Source organism: Sciurus carolinensis, chromosome 3 (assembly GCF_902686445.1).
Source record: "Sciurus carolinensis chromosome 3, mSciCar1.2, whole genome shotgun sequence".
In the NCBI taxonomy this organism is placed as follows: domain Eukaryota; kingdom Metazoa; phylum Chordata; class Mammalia; order Rodentia; family Sciuridae; genus Sciurus; species Sciurus carolinensis.
In genome coordinates this window covers 182,783,320-182,804,207 of record NC_062215.1, presented here as the reverse complement: position 1 = coordinate 182,804,207, position 20,888 = coordinate 182,783,320, and the positions used below count along the sequence as shown (strand labels likewise).

The window sequence follows — 20,888 nt, the reverse complement described above, 5'->3', positions numbered from 1 at the left end:
CTGTGCTGAGTCACTGCCACAGCCTGAACCCACTGACCGGCCCAGCCCCTTGTCTCTTTTCCTAGAACTGTGCAATGCTTGGGCCAGCAAACTTGGCTTGTCAGGAGGCAGCAGGCCGCAGCCTGGGGAGAGGTGCAGCGTGGGCAGTGCAGGCAGGCAAGGGTGTCCGTGGCCCTGGGCAACCTGTGAGCTGCCTGGAGCAGAGACGAGGTCACCTGCCAATGGTTGCCCAATTCCAGTGACTACAGCGGACCCAACCTGCCCAGTGAGGCAGAGCCCCATGCCCTGAGGTGCCCAGGCCCGAGTGGCCTTCCACGCCATGACTGAGGCGCAGCCTCTCAGCTACCAGGAGGGTCGGGGAGTCCTGGACTCGGACATTCGTGCTGGTCTCCTGGCACTGCTGGGGACTCCACCTGAGGCCATGGGCCCGCCCCCAAGTCTGCATTCCTGAGGGGGAGTCTTGCCAGGGGACAGAGCTGCCCCTGGGGGTTATGTGACCCTGAAAGGGCTGTGGGGACCTATGAATGGCTGTGAGGCCCTGAAGTGGGGCATGTGGCCCGGTGGTGGCCCCATGGGAGGCTGTGGTTCAGGAGGCCTGCGAGGCCTGTGCTCGGCTGTGGCCCTGGGAGGCTGGTGGCCTGCACAGAGGCTGGCTGGCTGCAGGAGAGAGAGGAGCTGGGCCAGTGGTGCTGGTCACATATGGCCGGGGAAGGGCTGAGCCCAGCCCTGGCTGGCTGATGGACCCGGGCGGGCATTTCCCTCTTGCCATCAGTGTGCCTCCAGCCTGCCTGAGGAGGGACTGCCTGTCCCTCAGGAGTTACTTTGCGTGTCCCTGGAGAAGTCCGGTTGGCATCTGAGCCAGTCCTGTCTCCAGGGGACACAGTGTTGGTACTGCACTCTGACCTGTGGGGAGACCCATGCCCACAGAGCCAGGCTGGCTGGGAAGCAGGCCACCCCTGGCCAGGGTGCATCCAGGACTCCATGGGGCACTCATGCGAGGGAAGGCACAGTGCCCAGGTGGCTGGGGGCAGCCATCCTGGGAGCTTCCCTAACCCTAGTCAAGCTCTGCTGAAGGACGCTTGGGGAGGAGCAGCTCCCAGGGCAAGCCTGCTGCCCACAACCTGCCAGGACTCAGGGACAGCCGCGTGGAGCAGGACTCGGGCAGGCCCGTCACCCTTCCTGTCCCTGGTGGGTGGTGCAGGCTGTGGGGCTGGTGGTCTTTCTCTTGGACCTTCCACGGGGCCTGTGCCAGACAGTCTGGAGGGCTGATGGAGGGTGTCACCAGGAGGGGAGGTCTCGCTCACAGGGCTGTGGGAGCAGGTTCTAGCCAGTGGCTGGACCTCTGAGCCAGGCCTGGCTCACCACGGAAGCCTCTGCGAGACGGATGGGAAGGGCTGCAGAAGTGTGTGCAGCTTGCAGGAGCAGCTGCCCACCCTGGGGGGAAGGAGTTTCCTGGACAGGGTTTGGTCACTGTGAGGGGCCAGACCCCTCTTCTGCAGGCAGACACCGTGGTCACCGGTCCTCCCAGAGTTATGTTAGGGTCTAGGACGGGCGGTGGCCCCACACATCACGGCTGCCCAAGCAGAGGTAGTGGGATGCGGGCAGGGACTTGCAGGAAAGTGCTGCCTCTCTTGGGGGCTCGCCTGGGCCCCACCGTAGTCCTGAGCACTGGGGAGAAGCCGGGCGGGCTTGGGCACCAGGAGGCCAAGGCCCTGCCTGCCCCCTCCTCTGGCCTCAGCTGGCCTGCAGGACAGACGTGGCTCATGTGGCGGCTCTGCCAGCTGGCAGGTGTCAGTCCTGGCAGGCCTGAGGAGGAGCGGGCTGCACTGTCCCTGTCCTGGGGCTCTAGCGTCCAGGTGTTCCACAGGGTCCCAGAGGCTGAGGAAGGGTGAGGTGGAAGAGGTGGGACAGCTTGGGGGCTGCTGGGCAGGGGTGTGGGCACAGCCTGTTCTCAGGGCAGAGATGGACTAGGGCCTGGGGTTGTCCGGGTGGAGAAGGACGGGCACTGGGCATGCTCAGGAGTTCTGGCAGGTTCACACCATGGTCTCCAGATGGACAGCTGCTGGCCCTCAGATGAGAGACTCCACAGCACCTCCTCATACATGGACTTCTTCCCGGGTCCACCTGGTACTGGGTGGCAACCTGCATTGGCTGATCGACTTTATACAAAGGAAGAGCAAACTTCCTGATCTGCACATCAGGGAGCAGACCACTAACTTGGAGCCAGGGGCCAGCTGCCCTGCTGTGGTGAGCAGCATTCCGGGAGGCTGCCCAGGCTGCCCAGGAGCCTAAGGGTGCTGGCCGCGAAGCAGGCAGTGGGCTTGGCAAGTTTTTAAAGAGGTTTTTCTCCATCTCGTGGGTGAAGTGAGGGGCAGAGCAAGCATTCAGTTACTAGTGTGGACACTGATACTCTCAGAAGGGATGTTCTTTTCTCTTTCGCACCAGGGAACTACAATTTATTTTTTAAAAAGTTTAAAGTTTCTGTTTGTCTTTATGTTGTGGGAAATAGACTGGCCGAGGAGGAGCAAGCTACTCGGAGAGAACGCCAAACTGGATTTTATGCTGGTGGGCCCAGAGGAAAAGAAAGCTCCAAACTCTGAGCCCTGATCCACAGTTTCTCACAATATTTATAGGTTATTTGACATCATCTAAGACCCATCCTATTGTTGGGGCTGGGGCTGTGGTTCAGTGGTAGGCCCATGCCTGGCATATGTGAGGCGCTGGGTTCGATCCTCAGCACCATATAAAAATAAGTAAACAAAGTGATCGTGTCCATCTACAACTAAAAAGTATTAAAAAAAACGTTCCTCGTCTCTGCCGCTGAAGGCCAGTGTAGGGTCTCTAGCATGAAGCTGCTCACAGATAAGAAGGCTCTTCACCGGCAGCTGTGGCATTTCAAGAGGGAGATCAGACTCCTAGGCAGTGGTTGACAATCCAGAAGGTAGGAACCATGGCTGACCCAGAGGGGAGTGGAACCGACCCTTGCCTCGGCGTGATTCCGTCCCGCAGCCAGGTCTGGTTTTGCCATCACACTTGCACAGCGAGAGCAGGACAGGCTGGCCGGGAGGGTGCAGAGGGCCGGGTATGCCTGCCCTGGGCCCCTCCCTAGCCAGGCTGTGCGTGGCTCTTACCAGGTGAGGGTTCGGCTCTGATGTATTATGGAGCTGCCCACCCTGCTCAGGGGCACTGCAGCTCCTCCCTGGAGTGGCAGCCACAGTGGCCAGTTGGTATCACAGATGACTCAGGCTGCAAAGCTAACCCCTCATTCGGTGCAGGCACCTCCCGGGGGACCTGGCCCCTCGTGGGCTTCTCTACCTGACCTGGAGGACCAGGGAGCCCAGCCCAGCCTCTCAGGGTTTGGTACACTGCCACTGGGTGCCCCTCAGGTGGCTCCTGAGCTCAGTGTCCAGACCTCCTGGAAGTGTTGGAAGCAGAGATACAGGAGTCCCCTCTGCAGGCCTGGGACTTGGCTGGGTGGAACAGCAAGTGTGGAGTGGGGACAGCAGATGGTAACTCCATGTTGGTGGCTGTGGATTTGGGGCACAGTTCAGTTCACAGCATCCCTTGTGACCTGTTCTGAGCAGAACAGGGGAGCCCGCCCACCCTGGGGGCACTTGAGGGGCTCACCACTTGCTGTCACTGGACAAGAGGCCCAGACCCCTGCTGGGCTACGGCCCACAGACTTGGTTGGGCTCCAGGAAGGGCAGGTGGGTGCGCTGGGTGGCCCTGAGTGGCACTGAGTCCTGCCCACAGGTCCTTCTGGGCCCTCCCGGTGTTGGTGGTGGTCCTGCTGGTCGGCTTCCTGTGCACGGACACTGGACTGCTCACTCTGTAAGTCCTGAGACCGGGTACCCCGCGCTCTGGGAGGCTGGCTTCACATCTGTAGCCTCCACCGTGCCTGTCGGGCCGTGGTGGAGGGCACCTCCTCACCGAGCACCCATCTGCTCTCTGGGAGGAGGTGGGTGGCCCTTTCTTGTGGGGACCTATGAGTATCCTGGGCCCCCAGGGTATCTGTCTCCATGGCCACCTACCTACCAGGTCTCTGGACAGGCTGCAGGGGCATGGGCTGCCTGGGCAGGAGCCAGGAGCTCTGCGAGGCCCTTGCCCAACCGTCACTGTCCCCAGGTGGCACAGGCCTCTTGACCCTGTCCCTTGTCCTCCTGATCTCTCTCTCTCTCTTTTATACCTTTATTTTATTTATTCATTTTTATGTGCACATGTGCTAGGTGCTCACCACTGACCACAGCCCAGCCCTCCTGGCCACTCCTGGCCTGCACCCGGACAGGGAGGGTGCCTCCTCTGGGGCCCAGCCTCCGCCCTCTCTGGCCCTGCATCGGGCTGGCTGGCCTAGGTGTCAGGGGTCCTTTCTTGTTCTGGGGTGAAGGGTCAGCCAGGAAATGGACGTGTGGCTGAGGTCAGCAGGCCAGTGCTATGCCCAGTACCCTGGCAGTAGAAGCAGGCGGGGGCCCAAGCCTGTGGCGTGTGTGGGAACAGATGGTACGCTGCTGTGGCAGGGGTCACGCCTGCCCCGAGGGTCCCTCTGGGCCAGGGGTCTCAGGGACCTCCGGGTGAGGACACCAGGCTGGGGCCAAAGTGTTGGGAGGGGCATGGTGACGGCAGAGGTTTGGGTGTCCCCAGGGTGGGCTGCTGGGTACAGGGGGTGTGACCGTGACCTGGTCCTCCTCCAGCCTGCTCAGTGGCCCCGCTGAGGGACCGCCTGTCACCAACATCATGTTCCTCAAGACGCACAAGACGGCCAGCAGCACCGTGCTCAACATCCTCTACCGCTTCGCTGAGGGGCACAACCTGACCACAGCACTGCCCGCCGGCTCCCGCTTCCACCTGGGCTATCCCTGGCTCTTCCTGGCACGCTACGTGGAGGGTGCCCAGCAGGGCAGCCCTGGAGCTCCTCGGCACTTCAACATCATGTGCAACCACCTGCGGTTCAACCTGCCCGAGGTCTGGTGCTCCTCCTGGTGCTGGCTGGAGGCCTGGGGGTGGACGGGCCCGAGCTGAGGGGCTGGGTGGGCCACGGAGGCCAGCAGACTGCAGCTGACTGCCTCAGAAGGAGGCCAGCCTGGCAGCCCTCTCCTCCTGCTCCCTGGACAAGCCCCTCTTCCACCCAGGACTCTGGAGCTGCCCTGTGGTGACTCCACAGAGCCTCCTCCAGGTCGCTGGGCCTCAGCTGAGATGGACTCCTCCCAGGGCTTCTCCTTGTTTCTTTCCAAAAGAGACTAGGAGGCTGGGAGGCGTTGTGTGGGGTGTGTTTCAGGGTCTCTGGGTGCTGCAGGGGAGAATGGCTGGCAGGACGGGGGGCGGCCTGGTCTGTGGCCCCTGCTGCAGGTGCCTGGCACTGGGCCCCTCTCTGGGCCTGGGAGCCGACCGGCACCTGCCGCGGGTGGCGGGGGTCTCTGTGAGTAGGTCTCCCCAGCCTCCGACTGGGTCTTCCTTCGGGAACAGGTGCAGAAAGTCATGCCCAACAACACCTTCTACTTCTCCATCCTGAGAAACCCGGTGGCGCAGCTGGAGTCCTCCTTCGTCTACTACAAGGACTCCGTGCCGGCCTTCCGCGGCCTCCGGAGCCTGGACGAGTTCCTGGCCGAGCCGCAGCGGCACTACGACGCCAGCCTGGGCCTGCGGAACGCCTACGCCAGGAACCACATGTGGTTCGACCTGGGCTTCGACAACAACGCGGCGGCGGAGGAGGGCTACGTCCGCGCGCGCCTGGCCGAGGTGGAGCGGCGCTTCCAGCTGGTGCTCATCGCCGAGCACTTCGACGAGTCCCTGGTGCTGCTGCGGCGCCGGCTGCGCTGGCGCGTGGACGACGTCGTCTACTTCAGGCTGAACGCGCGCAGCCAGCGCACGGTGGCCCGCCTGGCGCCCGAGAGCCCGGAGCGCGCCAAGCGCTGGTGCGCGCTCGACTGGCGCCTCTACCAGCACTTCAACCGCACGCTCTGGGCCCGGCTGCGCGCCGAGCTGGGCCCGCGCCGCCTGCGCGCCGAGGTGGCGCAGCTGCGCGCGCGGCAGCGTGAGCTCGCCGGCCTGTGCCTGCAGGACCCGGCGCCCGAGAACTCCACGCGGATCACCGACCCGGAGCTGCGTCCCTACCAGTCGGGCGCGGCCGACATCCTGGGCTACAACCTCAGGCAGGGTCTGGACAACGCCACGCTGCGCCTCTGTCAGAGAATGGTGACGCCAGAAATCCAGTACATGGCCCGTCTCTACTCCCTGCAGTTCCCAGAAAAGCCCCCCAAGAACATCCCCTTCCTGGAAAATAAGGGGCCCGGTGCCAGGGAGAGGCCCTGATGGACCCGCCGGCTCCTCTCGCTCTGGTCTTCCCTGGGAGACCCAGGCAGCACCAGACCACACTCCAAGGTGAAGAACAGGGTGAAGACCCTTGTGAAGGCACCCACCTCCAAGGGACACCAGGGTGTGACAGTGGGCCCGTGTGAGTGCTGGTCAACCTGCCCGTCAGGGCATGCTGCTGGGCAGAGCTGGCAGCTTTCCATCTGTGGCTGCTCATTTGAGGAGTATTACTGACCAAGGAACAGTTCAGACTGAGAGATGTCAAAACTGCCTAGAGGACTAATTAGCCTGAGCTGATCTGTAACAGGTGGAACCAGCTCCATGGCTCCTTGCACAGACCGTCCTCAGATGTCCATCAGAGGAAAAAGTGAGCACCTGGTTGCCTTGGAGGCCATGTTGGATGTGGTCTCAGGGCTGCCCCTTTGTCCGCGGTGAGGAGTGCCTGAGGCCCTGCCTGGTAGTACATGCTCCCTGTTCCTGGGGCCCAGTGGGTAGCCTGGGGGTGCACACAGCCATCATCAGGTCCTGGGAAAGCTGGGTGCCTGGATTCTAAGGCATGCAGCCATTCCCACATGCCTGGTGTAGAGGCTCAGCCCGAGCTCCTGTGCCCAGCCTGGGGGGCCGTCCTTCTTGTCCGGGCCCTCGGCCCGAAGACCCTGAGGGTGCCGTGGGTGTTGCCTGTGTGTCTAGAGTGGTGACACTTTTCAAGGAACTGAAGTGGGGGAGACTCCAAACTCCAAACAGCCAGCAGAGGAAGCTCCGTGGACACCAGTGTGGGAGAGTGAGGAAAAGTGCACCTTCAGTGAGACCAGAGACGGCGGGCTGGAGACCAAGAGAACGTGGCCTCAGAGCACGGAGCAGCGGCTGTGGGGGAGGGAGTGAGCACCGCTGAGAGCCAGGTTTGGCCAGCGGAGTGTTTGTAGGACCACCTATCTTCAGACCAGAGGAAGTCACAAGTAGACACAGAGAAAATGCAGCAGGACAGTCAGATTTGGGATGAGCCGTGGACAGATCCAGGAGTCCCAAAGACGAGGAGAGGCGGCCAAGAAACTAGTCCAACCAAGAGCAGGAGAGTCACCCTGAGCGGAGGAGAGACGGGTTTCCAGGCACATCCTGTGAGAAACCCCTCCCAGGCTCCTGGCTTCGTTTCTGTTAGGGTGGGCAGGAGCCATGGTGTGTGCGTCCAGCAACTTTTGTGTTTCCCCCTTGCAACGTCATAGTCAGTCTCTGATTGTCCCTTGGTGCCGGGACGGGCCTGTCCCAGTGGTGGGTCTGGGCTGGTCCCACACTGGGGAGCATCTGGTGACCTGAGGTCAGGGTCAAGACCTGCCAAGCCACATCTGTGCCGGGAGCGTAGAAAGAGGTCCTCAGCTGCGTCTGCCTGGAAGGGTGCAGAGCGCAGCTCCCTGGGCAGTGCCCCTCACCTCCAGCACAGAGCTGGTGGCGTCTCCTCTGATGGGCACGTGCAGAAATTTGGCAGGCAACAGGTATGGGGTTTAAAAAGGACAGCAGAACACATACCTGCAGAAGCAGAGCAGATCTGGTTTTAACCAGGGACCCAGGCTTATGGAGAGCTGCCTGGAAAGTCACAGGACCGAGGGGCACGAGATGGGAGCATCCTGAGACAGGGACGTAGGACAGAGAGAGATACACCAAGTCTTAAGGGAAACGTCCAGGAGCTATCGAGATGCACAAGGCACAGCTGTGCATGCTGAGCCACCGGCCCTTTAATGAGGAGAACTGACAGCCTGCAGCAGGCTGGCTCTAGTGGGCCCTGAGTCAGCCCGTCTGTCAGTGCTGGACCCCAGCCCAAGCTGGAGTCCAGCCCTCTTGAGACGGCCACGGTCTCTCTTGAACATGTAGCTACTTCCTGCATAAACTATGCCTTTGTCTGGCTTGTGCTGAAATTCTTTCCCTCACATACACCGAGGGCCCTGCTGGTTCTGGATCAGGTCCCTCCCCTCTGGGAATCCCTCCAACCCTTCCTGGGAGACCTCTCTTCTCTGTGACATGGTCATTGAGACTTGGTCTTATTTTTCATTGGGTCTCAGTTTCCTCAGAGGGATTTATCCAGGTAAACATTTAGTATCAGCAACAACACAGGCATTTTCTTACTTAACCAATAAGTAATTGAGAGTGATCTTATCATTCGATAGCCCCTGGTTGTTGGGTTGAGTCCAACAGTCTCCCTGCTAGCACACTTTGAATGAAGGCTCGCATTGGAGTTGTTGCCAAAGTCATCCGCTCAGTGGACATAGGGTTTCTTGGGTCAGCCCTACAGTATTGTCCCAAGTAGCTGTGGACCGTGAAATGTTAACTACAGCCATGCCTTAACTGAAGAGACAGGCCTGCGCAAGAAGAAAATTAAGTGTATGTTAGTCAAAACACCCAATAAGAGCAATTTAGAGGAGAAAAACTTATTTGGAGCTCACAGTTTCAGAGGTTCAGTCCATTGCTCAGCCTGAGGTGAAGCAGTGTCGTGGCACAGGGATGGCAGAGGACAGCGGTCAGCTCATGGCAGCCCGGGCGGGGGGAGCCAGGGACAAGACATAGTCCCCAGGGCATACGCCAGTGATCTGTGACCTGAGCCACACCCTACCTGCCTACAGTTACCACCCAGTCGTCCAGTGAAATTGTTAATCCATCAAGTGGATTAATCCACTCCTGTTACAGCTCTCAAAATCTAATCACTGCCTAAAAACCCCACCTCTGAACCTTTCTGCACTGGGGGTCGTGCTGGCAAAACCTGAGTCTCATTATGGGTCCCAACCACAGCTAGGAGAAAGTCTCAGTCTGATGTGGAGCCTCCTGCGCTGTAGTCCTCAAGTCTCTGGTTATGGCACTGGGTAGTTTGGGAAAGATTCAGAGATGACGCTTGTCCTTCCACATTTACATCAAGCTGTGCAACTTCAGCTTATGGGGCTTTAGGAGAGACCAGCCCCCTCTTAGATATCTTAGATATTCCATGGGAGAAAACTGGGTTGGGGGACCCAAGGAGAATTCAGAACCCAGACCAGTCTGCAGGTAGATTCAAACAAACTCCAAAACTCAAAATCCCCAAACAAATCCTAAGAACGATGAGCAGAGACACTCTGATAGCATGAGCACTGTAGTTTTCTTTAGAAACTTACTCTCTCCATAGTCATACCAATTTTTATCAAAGATAATCAAAGAAAAATCAAAATAAGTTTAGTTTTGACTTGATTATTCATGTGAGTACATTGATTTACCATATAGTAATCTTGGGTTATAAACCTCTGAGGCACGGGCACTCTGGTGCTTGCCTGTGACCTCAGCAACTCTGGAGGCTGAGGCAGGAGGCTTGCAAGTTCAAGGCCAGCCTCAGCAACTTAGTGTGACCCTATCTCAAAATAAAAAATAAAAAAAGCTGGGGATGTGGCTGTGTGGTTTAGTGCTCCTGGATCCAATCCCTGGTACAAAAATCAAAACAAGACAAGAAGCCTGCGGCTGCAAGCCAAGCAGGGAACATGGATTTCACCTGCTCTGGCCCTCATGCCCTTGCCAGGGCCAGGACCCTGCAGCCAGGCTTCCTGTCCTGTTTCAGAGAGGACCAGTTCTCACTGAACTTACCCAAACAATCACATTGTCATTAAAAACATATACACAAATAGTTTTTTAATTCTGCAGGAATCAAATAAGGAGAAAAATAGTAGATGCCGCCACCTCTCTTTCAGTCAGCTTTTTTGTGGCTGTGACCAAAGACATGACAAGGACAAATTTAGAGGAGTAAAGGTCTGTCTGGGGCTCACAGTTTCAGGGGTCCCCGTCCTTAGACGCCTGACTCCGTTGCTCTGGGTCCAAGGTGAGCAGCATCGTGGAAGAAGGATGTGGGGGAGGAAGGCAGGTCAGGACGTGGCGGTCAGGAAGCAGAGAGAAAGCTCCCCTGGCCAGGGACGAAATGCACCCCAAAGCCACGCCTCCAGGGGCCCACCTGCCCCAGCCCCACCTGCCCACAGTACCACCCAGTTAATCCCGCCAGGGAATCAGCACACCGATCAGGTTAAGGCGCTCACAGCCCAGGGTGCACTTGCTTGTGCAGACTCCCCGTGGGCTCTGGGGGCCTCACCTCTGAAGCACGAGACCCGTCCGTCATTCAGAAAAGCAGTACTTCCAGATTGTGGCTAGTGGTGGACAGCGCCAGAAAGTCTTCCTAGGTCCAGGGAAAACGATTGAGCAGAACTCAACCTTTTAAATGAACACAGAAGCCCACAAATATCTCTGCATTCAGCCTCCTGGGAACAGTTCTGGTTGATTTTTTATTTCTTTGGGTGCAGGGGACTGGACCCAGGACCCCGGGTGCCCGTCAGACTGTCCAGCACTCAGGGGACTGGACCCAGGACTCCGGGTGCCCGTCAGACAATCTGCCACTCAGGGGACTGGACCCAGGACCCCGGGTGCCCGTCAGACATTCCAGCACTCAGGGGACTGGACCCAGGACCCCGGGTGCCCGTCAGACTGTCCAGCACTCAGGGGACTGGACCCAGGAACCCGGGTGCCCGTCAGACTGTCCAGCACTCAGGGGACTGGACCCAGGACCCCGGGTGCCCGTCAGACAATCTGCCACTCAGGGGACTGGACCCAGGACCCCGGGTGCCCGTCAGACATTCCAGCACTCAGGGGACTGGACCCAGGACCCCGGGTGCCCGTCAGACAATCTGCCACTCAGGGGACTGGACACAGGACCCGGGTGCCCGTCAGACTGTCCAGCACTCAGGGGACTGGACCCAGGACCCTGGGTGCCCGTCAGACAATCTGCCACTCAGGGGACTGGACCCAGGACCCGGGTGCCCGTCAGACTGTCCAGCACTCAGGGGACTGGACCCAGGACCCCGGGTGCCTGTCAGACACTCCACACTCAGGGGACTGGACCCAGGACCCCGGGTACCCGTCAGACAGTCCAGCACTCAGGGGACTGGACCCAGGACCCCGGGTACCCGTCAGACAGTCCAGCACTCAGGGAACTGGACCCAGGACCCGGGGTGCCCGTCAGACACTCCAGGACTCAGGGTACTGGGCCCAGGACCCCGGGATGCCCATCAGACACTCCACCACTCAGGGACTGGACACAGGACCTGGGTGCCCATCAGACACTCTGCCACTCAGGCAACTGGACCCAGGACCCGAAGTGCCCGTCAGACACTCCAGCACTCAGGCAACTGGACCCAGGACCCGAAGTGCCCGTCAGACACTCCAGCACTCAGGGGACTGGACCCAGGACCGTGGGGTGCCCGTCAGACACTCCAGCACTAGGTCCACTCCTCGGCTCAACTCTGGCCCCTATGAAGCAGTGAGAAGAGATGGGGTCCTAACCTTCCTTCCAGGGCACCCCCAGAGTCTCATCCTCCAGTTGGGCCTCACGACCTAAAGACAGGTTCCAAGCTGCTGTGCAGAAGGTCGTGTTGTGGGCAGGGAACTTCCCCGATAAGGCTGCACTAAGCCGCACACCCCACCGGCTGTGCAGACGGTCCTGAAGCAGGCCTGGGGTGGGCCAGCCCCCTGGTCTGCCGTGCACAGAGTGCACCCTTGTTGTGCAAGATGGCTGTCCCCGGTCAGGGTTGCAGTCCCTCCGGGTGACCAGCAGGTACCCTCCCTTCTTGTGCTCTGCCGTGCCCTCGCCCTGTGACTTGGTCCCTGCTGGCTCTCTCTCTCTGTCTGGGGTGAAGGACAAGTCCGTCCCTTGCAGAGCACCTGGGATGGCTTCTCACCTCCAAGGAGAGGAAGATCCTTCGGGCCCCAGTGCCCCTCTAGCCAGAGGTCCCACATGGATGCCCCTCATGGGCTCCCTCCTGGCTCATGTGGCAGGCGTGACCCTCAGGGGTCCTGGGACAGATGTAGAGGGCGGGATGGACACAGAGTTGTTTGGGGGTCCTGCTCCAGCCCACAGGACTTGCTGCAGACGGGCCTGTGGGTGATGCAGTTCTGAGTCTGTGCCATGGACAAAGCCCCGGACCCTTGAGGTGCAGGCTGGAGATGCCTCTGTAGGGGCAGAGCCACCTGGGGCACTTCTTGTCCTCTGCCCTCCATGCTGACCCCCTGCAGCAAGCTGGCTGGCCCAGGAGGGTGAGGGACAGTGGCCCAGCCTGGCCTTGGAGCTCCAGGGTGGAGCCTGCACAGAGCAAGCTGTGGCCAGAGGTCTGGGCATCCCCTGCTGAGCTGCATGGTGACCCCTGCAACTTGTCTAGGGACTCAGGGGCCCAGTGCCAGAAGACCAGGTCGTCTTGGGGTCCTGTGCCTCTTGGACCTCAGCGTCCCTCTTTGGCTCTGCCTGGGAGGGTGAGTGAGCACTAGTTGTGCCCGGACAGCTGAGCTGGTCAAGCACACCCCTGCAGCCTGCTGAGCTGGCCGCACTGGAGCAGGCGCCTGCTGCTGCTCCTCCTCTCAGGCTGGGGCACTGCCCAGGGTCTGACCCGGGCTAGGGTGCCGTGGTGTGCGGCAGCCCGTCCCTGCCACAGGCCTCTGAGTCCTGCCGTGGCTCCTGCTGCTCCGGCAGAGCCCGGTGGTCCCAGGCTCTGGGGCACCAGCCAAGCACGGAGAGAATGTCTCTCTTGTGCCACGCGGCTGGGAGAGCCACGTGGCCCCTGCACCTGCTCCCCGCCACGCACAATCGCCCTCTGAGCAGGACGCTGCCCTCAGAAGCCCCAGGACGTGCCGGCAGAGGCAGGGCTCCTGCTGGCTCCAGGACGGCCGAGGCGGGTGAGGCGGAGGACCTCAGGTGGAGCTGGAGGGCCAGCGAGCCCTCCGGCGCCTGCTCTTGCTGTGAGTGTTGCCCTCTCGGGCTGCACCCCGCGGGCCCCTGTGAACACGTGAGGGGGTCCCTGTTGCGGGGGTGGGGGGCTGGTCTTCTCAGGCGTGTTGCCAGCATCCTGACCTCGTGTGCCTGGTTGTGCCCTGGCCGCTGGCTGGACGTGCACTGCACAGCCTCACCGTGCCTGGTCTGCCTTTGTGCCTCTCAGACAGAGGCCCCTTGGCAGGTCCAGCCATGCCCCCAGCCTCCCAAGGCTGCCCGGGAGCTCACTGGGCAGGACCAAGCTCTCCGCGGGCCCAGGCTCCTGGGCTTCTTCCTGTGAGGGCCCTCAGGTCACGCAGGCCAGGGCCCCGCAGCTGTGTGAGGGTGTGTGGGTCGGCTGAGGACAAGTCGGCGTGCTGTCCACAGGCAGGGCTCTGACCACTTCAAGGGCCTGTGGGTGAGGGAGGCGTGGCCTCCTGAGGTCGGCCCGGGGCAGCGAGGTCAGGCCGCAGGGACCTCTGCCCTCCCCGTGGACCCCTCTGCTCCATGCCTGGCTCTTGCTTGGCACACATCACCACCTCCAGAGGCCCACGGCCTCCGTGGCTGGCACCCCAGCTCGGGCAGGGGAGGTTCGCCCAGGAGGAACTCATGGGCACCCCACCAGGCGTTCCGTTTCCTATGCCCTGGAGATGGCAGCCGGAGCTGCGCCAGGGCCCAGGCCTCCTGGGTGGGTCCTCTGGCCGGCCCGGCCTGGCCGTCTGGGGTGCACTGTGGTAGGGGCACCCTGCCCTGGAGGGTGGCTCTCGGGCAGCCCAGGGCCACTGGGGGGTCCCCGGGGGCTTGGCTCACTGTGGAGGCCACGGAGCTCCGTCCCTGTGCTGGAGCTGGAGGTGATCCTCGGCTTCCCTGGCACCCTGCCTGTCTGTGGACACAGCTCCTTGCTGCCCACAGCTCTGTCTGACTGTCCGCTTGGCCAGGCAATCCAGACGGACGGGGACCAGGGGTGGGCTCCCTGCGCCCGTCCTGCCCCAAGGCTGCCCTGACCTGCGAGCATGGGCGCCCCGCACATCCCACGGCGGACGGTGCTCTTTCAGCGGGAGAGGACGGGCCTGACCTACCGGGTCCCAGCGCTGCTTCCGGTGCCCCCGAGGCCCACCCTGCTGGCCTTTGCGGAGCAGCGGCTCAGCCCCGACGACTCCCATGCCCACCGCCTGGTGTTGAGGAGGGGCACGCTGGCTGGGGGCTCCGTGCAGGTGAGTGGCCGGCACAGGGAGCTGGGGTCATGGTCGTGGCACTGGGATGGGGAAACTGAAGCCCAGGCCCAAGTGCCCTCTGTGCTGGGCTCAGGACTCCATGTCCTCCAGCTGCGCTCCTCTCTGGCAGTGGGGCGCCCTGCGCGTGCTGGGGACAGCTGCCCTGGAGGAGCACCGCTCCATGAACCCCTGCCCCGTGCTGGACGCGGGCTCGGGCACCGTCTTCCTCTTCTTCATCGCTGTGCGCGGCCACACGCCCGAGGCCCTGCAGATCGCCACCGGCAGGAACGCAGCCCGGCTCTGCTGTGTGACCAGCCCTGATGCGGGCCTCACCTGGAGCAGCGCGCGGGACCTGACCCAGGAGGCCATCGGGGCTGTGCTGCATGGTAGGCAGGCCAGGCGGCGCCTCTGCCCACAGTCCCCTGGACCTCCTGCTGCCTGACAGCCTCCTGCCGGAGGTGACTCCACTGTCCTCGGGACTGTCTGGTGTTCCGGGTGACTCCACGCCCCTGTCCTCGGGACTGTCTGGTGTTCTGGGTGACTCCACGCCCCTGTCCTCGGGACTGTCTGGTGTTCCGGGTGACTCCACGCCCCTGTTCTGAGGACTGTCTGGTGTTCTGGGTGACTCCACGCCCCTGTTCTGAGGACTGTCTGGTGGTCCGGGTGACTCCACGCCCCTGTTCTGAGGACTGTCTGGTGTTCTGGGTGACTCCACGCCCCTGTTCTGAGGACTGTCTGGTGTTCTGGGTGACTCCACGCCCCTGTTCTGAGGACTGTCTGGTGTTCTGGGTGACTCCACGCCCCTGTCCTCGGGACTGTCTGGTGTTCCGGGTGACTCCACGCCCCTGTTCTGAGGACTGTCTGGTGGTCCGGGTGACTCCACGCCCCTGTTCTGAGGACTGTCTGGTGGTCCGGGTGACTCCACGCCCCTGTTCTGAGGACTGTCTGGTGTTCTGGGTGACTCCACGCCCCTGTTCTGAGGACTGTCTGGTGTTCCGGGTGACTCCACGCCCCTGTTCTGAGGACTGTCTGGTGGTCCGGGTGACTCCACGCCCCTGTTCTGAGGACTGTCTGGTGTTCCGGGTGACTCCACGCCCCTGTTCTGAGGACTGTCTGGTGTTCCGGGTGACTCCACGCCCCTGTTCTGAGGACTGTCTGGTGTTCTGGGTGACTCCACGCCCCTGTTCTGAGGACTGTCTGGTGGTCCGGGTGACTCCACGCCCCTGTTCTGAGGACTGTCTGGTGTTCCGGGTGACTCCACGCCCCTGTTCTGAGGACTGTCTGGTGTTCCGGGTGACTCCACGCCCCTGTTCTGAGGACTGTCTGGTGTTCCGGGTGACTCCACGCCCCTGTTCTGAGGACTGTCTGGTGGTCCGGGTGACTCCACGCCCCTGTTCTGAGGACTGTCTGGTGTTCTGGGTGACTCCACGCCCCTGTTCTGAGGACTGTCTGGTGGTCCGGGTGACTCCACGCCCCTGTTCTGAGGACTGTCTGGTGTTCTGGGTGACTCCACGCCCCTGTTCTGAGGACTGTCTGGTGTTCTGGGTGACTCCACGCCCCTGTTCTGAGGACTGTCTGGTGGTCCGGGTGACTCCACGCCCCTGTTCTGAGGACTGTCTGGTGTTCTGGGTGACTCCACGCCCCTGTCCTCGGGACTGTCTGGTGTTCCGGGTGACTCCACGCCCCTGTTCTGAGGACTGTCTGGTGTTCCGGGTGACTCCACGCCCCTGTTCTGAGGACTGTCTGGTGGTCCGGGTGACTCCACGCCCCTGTTCTGAGGACTGTCTGGTGTTCCGGGTGACTCCACGCCCCTGTTCTGAGGACTGTCTGGTGTTCCGGGTGACTCCACGCCCCTGTTCTGAGGACTGTCTGGTGTTCTGGGTGACTCCACGCCCCTGTTCTGAGGACTGTCTGGTGTTCTGGGTGACTCCACGCCCCTGTTCTGAGGACTGTCTGGTGTTCTGGGTGACTCCACGCCCCTGTTCTGAGGACTGTCTGGTGTTCTGGGTGACTCCACGCCCCTGTTCTGAGGACTGTCTGGTGTTCTGGGTGACTCCACGCCCCTGTTCTGAGGACTGTCTGGTGTTCCGGGTGACTCCACGCCCCTGTTCTGAGGACTGTCTGGTGGTCCGGGTGACTCCACGCCCCTGTTCTGAGGACTGTCTGGTGGTCCGGGTGACTCCACGCCCCTGTTCTGAGGACTGTCTGGTGTTCCGGGTGACTCCACGCCCCTGTTCTGAGGACTGTCTGGTGTTCTGGGTGACTCCACGCCCCTGTTCTGAGGACTGTCTGGTGGTCCGGGTGACTCCACGCCCCTGTTCTGAGGACTGTCTGGTGTTCCGGGTGACTCCACGCCCCTGTTCTGAGGACTGTCTGGTGTTCCGGGTGACTCCACGCCCCTGTTCTGAGGACTGTCTGGTGTTCCGGGTGACTCCACGCCCCTGTTCTGAGGACTGTCTGGTGGTCCGGGTGACTCCACGCCCCTGTTCTGAGGACTGTCTGGTGTTCTGGGTGACTCCACGCCCCTGTTCTGAGGACTGTCTGGTGGTCCGGGTGACTCCACGCCCCTGTTCTGAGGACTGTCTGGTGTTCTGGGTGACTCCACGCCCCTGTTCTGAGGACTGTCTGGTGTTCTGGGTGACTCCACGCCCCTGTTCTGAGGACTGTCTGGTGGTCCGGGTGACTCCACGCCCCTGTTCTGAGGACTGTCTGGTGTTCTGGGTGACTCCACGCCCCTGTCCTCGGGACTGTCTGGTGTTCCGGGTGACTCCACGCCCCTGTTCTGAGGACTGTCTGGTGTTCCGGGTGACTCCACGCCCCTGTTCTGAGGACTGTCTGGTGGTCCGGGTGACTCCACGCCCCTGTTCTGAGGACTGTCTGGTGTTCCGGGTGACTCCACGCCCCTGTTCTGAGGACTGTCTGGTGTTCCGGGTGACTCCACGCCCCTGTTCTGAGGACTGTCTGGTGTTCCGGGTGACTCCACGCCCCTGTTCTGAGGACTGTCTGGTGTTCTGGGTGACTCCACGCCCCTGTTCTGAGGACTGTCTGGTGTTCTGGGTGACTCCACGCCCCTGTTCTGAGGACTGTCTGGTGTTCTGGGTGACTCCACGCCCCTGTTCTGAGGACTGTCTGGTGTTCCGGGTGACTCCACGCCCCTGTTCTGAGGACTGTCTGGTGTTCCGGGTGACTCCACGCCCCTGTTCTGAGGACTGTCTGGTGTTCCGGGTGACTCCACGCCCCTGTTCTGAGGACTGTCTGGTGTTCCGGGTGACTCCACGCCCCTGTTCTGAGGACTGTCTGGTGGTCCGGGTGACTCCACGCCCCTGTTCTGAGGACTGTCTGGTGGTCCGGGTGACTCCACGCCCCTGTTCTGAGGACTGTCTGGTGTTCTGGGTGACTCCACGCCCCTGTTCTGAGGACTGTCTGGTGGTCCGGGTGACTCCACGCCCCTGTTCTGAGGACTGTCTGGTGTTCTGGGTGACTCCACACCCCTGTTCTGAGGACTGTCTGGTGTTCTGGGTGACTCCACGCCCCTGTTCTGAGGACTGTCTGGTGGTCCGGGTGACTCCACGCCCCTGTTCTGAGGACTGTCTGGTGTTCTGGGTGACTCCACGCCCCTGTTCTGAGGACTGTCTGGTGGTCCGGGTGACTCCACGCCCCTGTTCTGAGGACTGTCTGGTGGTCCGGGTGACTCCACGCCCCTGTTCTGAGGACTGTCTGGTGTTCTGGGTGACTCCACGCCCCTGTTCTGAGGACTGTCTGGTGTTCCGGGTGACTCCACGCCCCTGTTCTGAGGACTGTCTGGTGTTCCGGGTGACTCCACACCCCTGTTCTGAGGACTGTCTGGTGTTCTGGGTGACTCCACGCCCCTGTTCTGAGGACTGTCTGGTGGTCCGGGTGACTCCACGCCCCTGTTCTTGGGACTGGTGTTCTGGGTGACTCCACACCCCTGTTCTGAGGACTGTCTGGTGTTCTGGGTGACTCCACGCCCCTGTCCTTGGGACTGGTGTTCTGGGTGACTCCACACCCCTGTTCTGAGGACTGTCTGGTGTTCTGGGTGACTCCACGCCCCTGTCCTTGGGACTGGTGTTCTGGGTGACTCCACGCCCCTGTTCTGAGGACTGTCTGGTGTTCTGGGTGACTCCACGCCCCTGTTCTGAGGACTGTCTGGTGTTCCCGAGACTCTCAGTTCTCCAGCCAACAGCCTGGTGGGCAGGGGCAGGCTCCCCACTTGAGCCAAGGTGCTCACCTCTCCCTGGTTGCAGAGGCTGAGATCTGGCTCCAAGGCCCATGGCCTCCCATCCCCATGGCCTCCAACCTCCATTGCCTTCTTCTCCCCTGGCTTCCCTCCCCCATGGCCTCCAACCTCCATGACCTTCCTCCTTGCTAGCCTCCCTCCCCCGTAAACTTCCTCCCTCATGACTTGTTCCTTCTCCCTTCACTCAACCCAGGGGACCTGACCTTCAGCCTCTGGTCCCCAGGCTTTCCCTCTGTGACTGCCACCCACACCCTACTCCAGGAGCTAGCTGCCCACCACTCTTCGTGGACACCCTGACCTCTGCTTATAGGCCCTGGCCTTGGGCACTATGCTGAGGGAAATGGACAGTGTGCAGGTCCTCCGAAGAACCCAAGGAGGCCCTGCACCCCTGGCTTGCCCCCACCTGGTCTCTGCAGAGCTAGGGCCACCTGGACTTGGGACTTGCTGCTTGCCGTGCCCGGCCAAGGGCAGGGCATGGCTCGGTGGTCCAGCACTCGTCTAGCATACACCAGACCCCGGGTCACAGCTCCAGGACCAGGGGAGAAAAACCTGGCCAAGCAGTTCCTGGGCTCGCAGGACACCCCTGAGGCCTGTCCAGGCTGGGAGGACTCAGGCTCAAGCAGTGGGTGGTCAGCAGGGAAGCTGCCCTGACCTGAGGACCCCCTCATTGGCACCGTTCTACCTCTGCCCTTCCTTTGTGCAGACTGGGCCACCTTTGCGGTGGGTCCAGGCCATGGGGTCCAGCTGCGCTCGGGCCGCCTGCTGGTGCCTGCCTATGCCTACCGAGTGGACCGTCGGGAGTGCTTTGGCAAGGTCTGCTGGACCAGCCCCCACGCCTTTGCCTTCTACAGTGATGACCACGGCCACACCTGGCACTGTGGGGGCCTCGTGCCCAACCTGCGCTCTGGCGAGTGCCAGCTGGCCCCGGTGGACGGAGGCTTCCTCTACTGCAATGCCCGGAGCCCCCTGGGCAGCCGAGTCCAGGCGCTCAGCACCAACGAGGGCACATCCTTCCTGCCTGGGGAGCTTGTGCCCACCCTGGCCGAGACTGCCCGGGGCTGCCAGGGCAGCATTGTAGGCTTCCCAGCCCCACCCACCCACAGGCCTGGGGAGGAGGAGCCTTTGCTGGGGAGGAGGGGCACCGGGAATGCCCCTCACCCTCCTCCCCTCCGACGTGGGGTCCCAGAGCCCTCCAGGGAGGGTGCTGAAGGCCCCAATAGGGACTTGGTGTCTGGCCAGCCCTTCTGCCCCTCACGGCCCTGGGGAGGTGGGGACAGGGGGGCCTGGGTCCCAGTGCCCTCTGGGCCCCCTGCCGCGCTCCCCCAGCACCCCACGTGGCTGCTGTATTCCCACCCTGCAGGCCGAAGGGCCCGGCTCCACATGGGCATCTACCTAAGCCGGTCCCCGCTGGACCCCCACAGTTGGACAGAGCCCTGGGTGATCTATGAGGGTCCCAGCGGCTACTCTGACCTGGCGTCTCTGGGCCCTGTGCCTGGGGCAACCCTGGCCTTCGCCTGTCTGTTTGAGAGTGGTACCAGGGTCTCCTATGAGAACATCTCCTTCTGCATGTTCTCTCTGCCCGAGGTCCTGGAGAACGTGCCCACAGGCCCCCTGCCACCCAGCTGTGGGGACAAGCCTTGGGGGCACTGCCGGCCCTCTTGATGGGCCCTCTGGCTGGGCATGCTGGGAGGAGGGGTGGGGGGGGACGGCCTGGTGGCCCCAGGATGGACGAGCTCTGCACCGGGCCGTGGAGGTGACTGCGGAGGAACTTGGGCAGCACAAGCAGCGGGCATCGTTGGGTTTGCAGTGGGCGGTGTGGCAGCAGTCCTCTTTCCAAGACTGACCGTGTGGCCACTGCAGCCCTAGGGCCCAGGGTCTCATCTACATCAGGTCCCTTGTCACTGGATTGCCTGCCGCTCGCTGGAGTGAGGTCAAGAAATGAAGGACTGAGCTTTGTGTGCTGCAGGGTCCACGTGCAGGCCCTGGGAGGCCTCCACGCCTCCGATCCCCTGCCCCGACCATGCTGCTCCCAAGGGCTCAGTGGCAGCAGAGGGGACGGAAGGAGGAGCAGAGGACTCATGCCTCTTCTGTCCGCTGCCCACCTGTGCTGACTGCTAGTCTGGGGATGGTTGATGGTAACGTCTTCCCTGTCTGAAGTTCTGACTGTAGAAGCAGCTGGGCTCCATTCTGCTCTGCTGCCCCTGCCCAGAGGGGGGTCATCTCCCAGGGCCAACCAGCATGCTCTGCTCCCCTGGAGAGGGCACTGCTTCCATGGGGGCTGCTTTTAAAGTCCTACTTTCTGATTATAAAATTGTATCAATTT

At 61.8% G+C, this 20,888-nt stretch overlaps 2 protein-coding genes across 3 annotated transcripts; both read left to right on the top strand.

The window, feature by feature from the left end:
* Positions 1-319: 319 nt before the first annotated feature.
* Positions 320-9,614, top strand: Gal3st2 (galactose-3-O-sulfotransferase 2). Its single transcript, XM_047543920.1, has 5 exons — positions 320-437; positions 1,750-1,888; positions 3,754-3,831; positions 4,689-4,959; positions 5,461-9,614. The coding sequence occupies exons 1-5, from the start codon at positions 320-322 to the stop codon at positions 6,304-6,306; spliced, it is 1,452 nt and encodes a 483-aa protein (XP_047399876.1). The 3' UTR covers positions 6,307-9,614.
* Positions 9,615-13,011: 3,397 nt separating this feature from the next.
* Neu4 (neuraminidase 4) lies at positions 13,012-20,881 on the top strand. 2 transcript variants are annotated; one of them, XM_047546111.1, is made up of 4 exons: positions 13,012-13,083; positions 14,006-14,307; positions 14,438-14,693; positions 19,269-20,881. In XM_047546111.1, exons 2-4 carry the CDS (start codon positions 14,107-14,109, stop codon positions 20,225-20,227), a joined length of 1,416 nt encoding a protein of 471 aa, XP_047402067.1. In that variant the 5' UTR covers positions 13,012-13,083; positions 14,006-14,106; the 3' UTR covers positions 20,228-20,881. The 2 variants fall into 2 exon arrangements, with proteins under 2 accessions (XP_047402067.1, XP_047402068.1); XM_047546112.1 differs by lacking the exon at positions 13,012-13,083 and having other exon boundaries at positions 13,452-14,307.
* The last annotated feature ends 7 nt before the right edge of the window (positions 20,882-20,888 follow it).

Excerpts from the sequence above, each read along its gene's own strand:
- Neu4 (XM_047546111.1), top strand. The coding sequence starts at position 14,107 with ATGGGCGCCCCGCACATCCCACGGCGGACGGTGCTCTTTCAGCGGGAG. Across the intron at positions 14,308-14,437 it reads TGGCTGGGGGCTCCGTGCAG|TGGGGCGCCCTGCGCGTGCT; the intron begins GTGAGTGGCCGG and ends CCTCTCTGGCAG. Across the intron at positions 14,694-19,268 it reads CATCGGGGCTGTGCTGCATG|ACTGGGCCACCTTTGCGGTG; the intron begins GTAGGCAGGCCA and ends TCCTTTGTGCAG.
- Gal3st2 (XM_047543920.1), top strand. The coding sequence starts at position 320 with ATGACTGAGGCGCAGCCTCTCAGCTACCAGGAGGGTCGGGGAGTCCTG. Across the intron at positions 438-1,749 it reads GGCCATGGGCCCGCCCCCAA|GACAGACGTGGCTCATGTGG; the intron begins GTCTGCATTCCT and ends GCTGGCCTGCAG. Across the intron at positions 4,960-5,460 it reads TGCGGTTCAACCTGCCCGAG|GTGCAGAAAGTCATGCCCAA; the intron begins GTCTGGTGCTCC and ends CTTCGGGAACAG.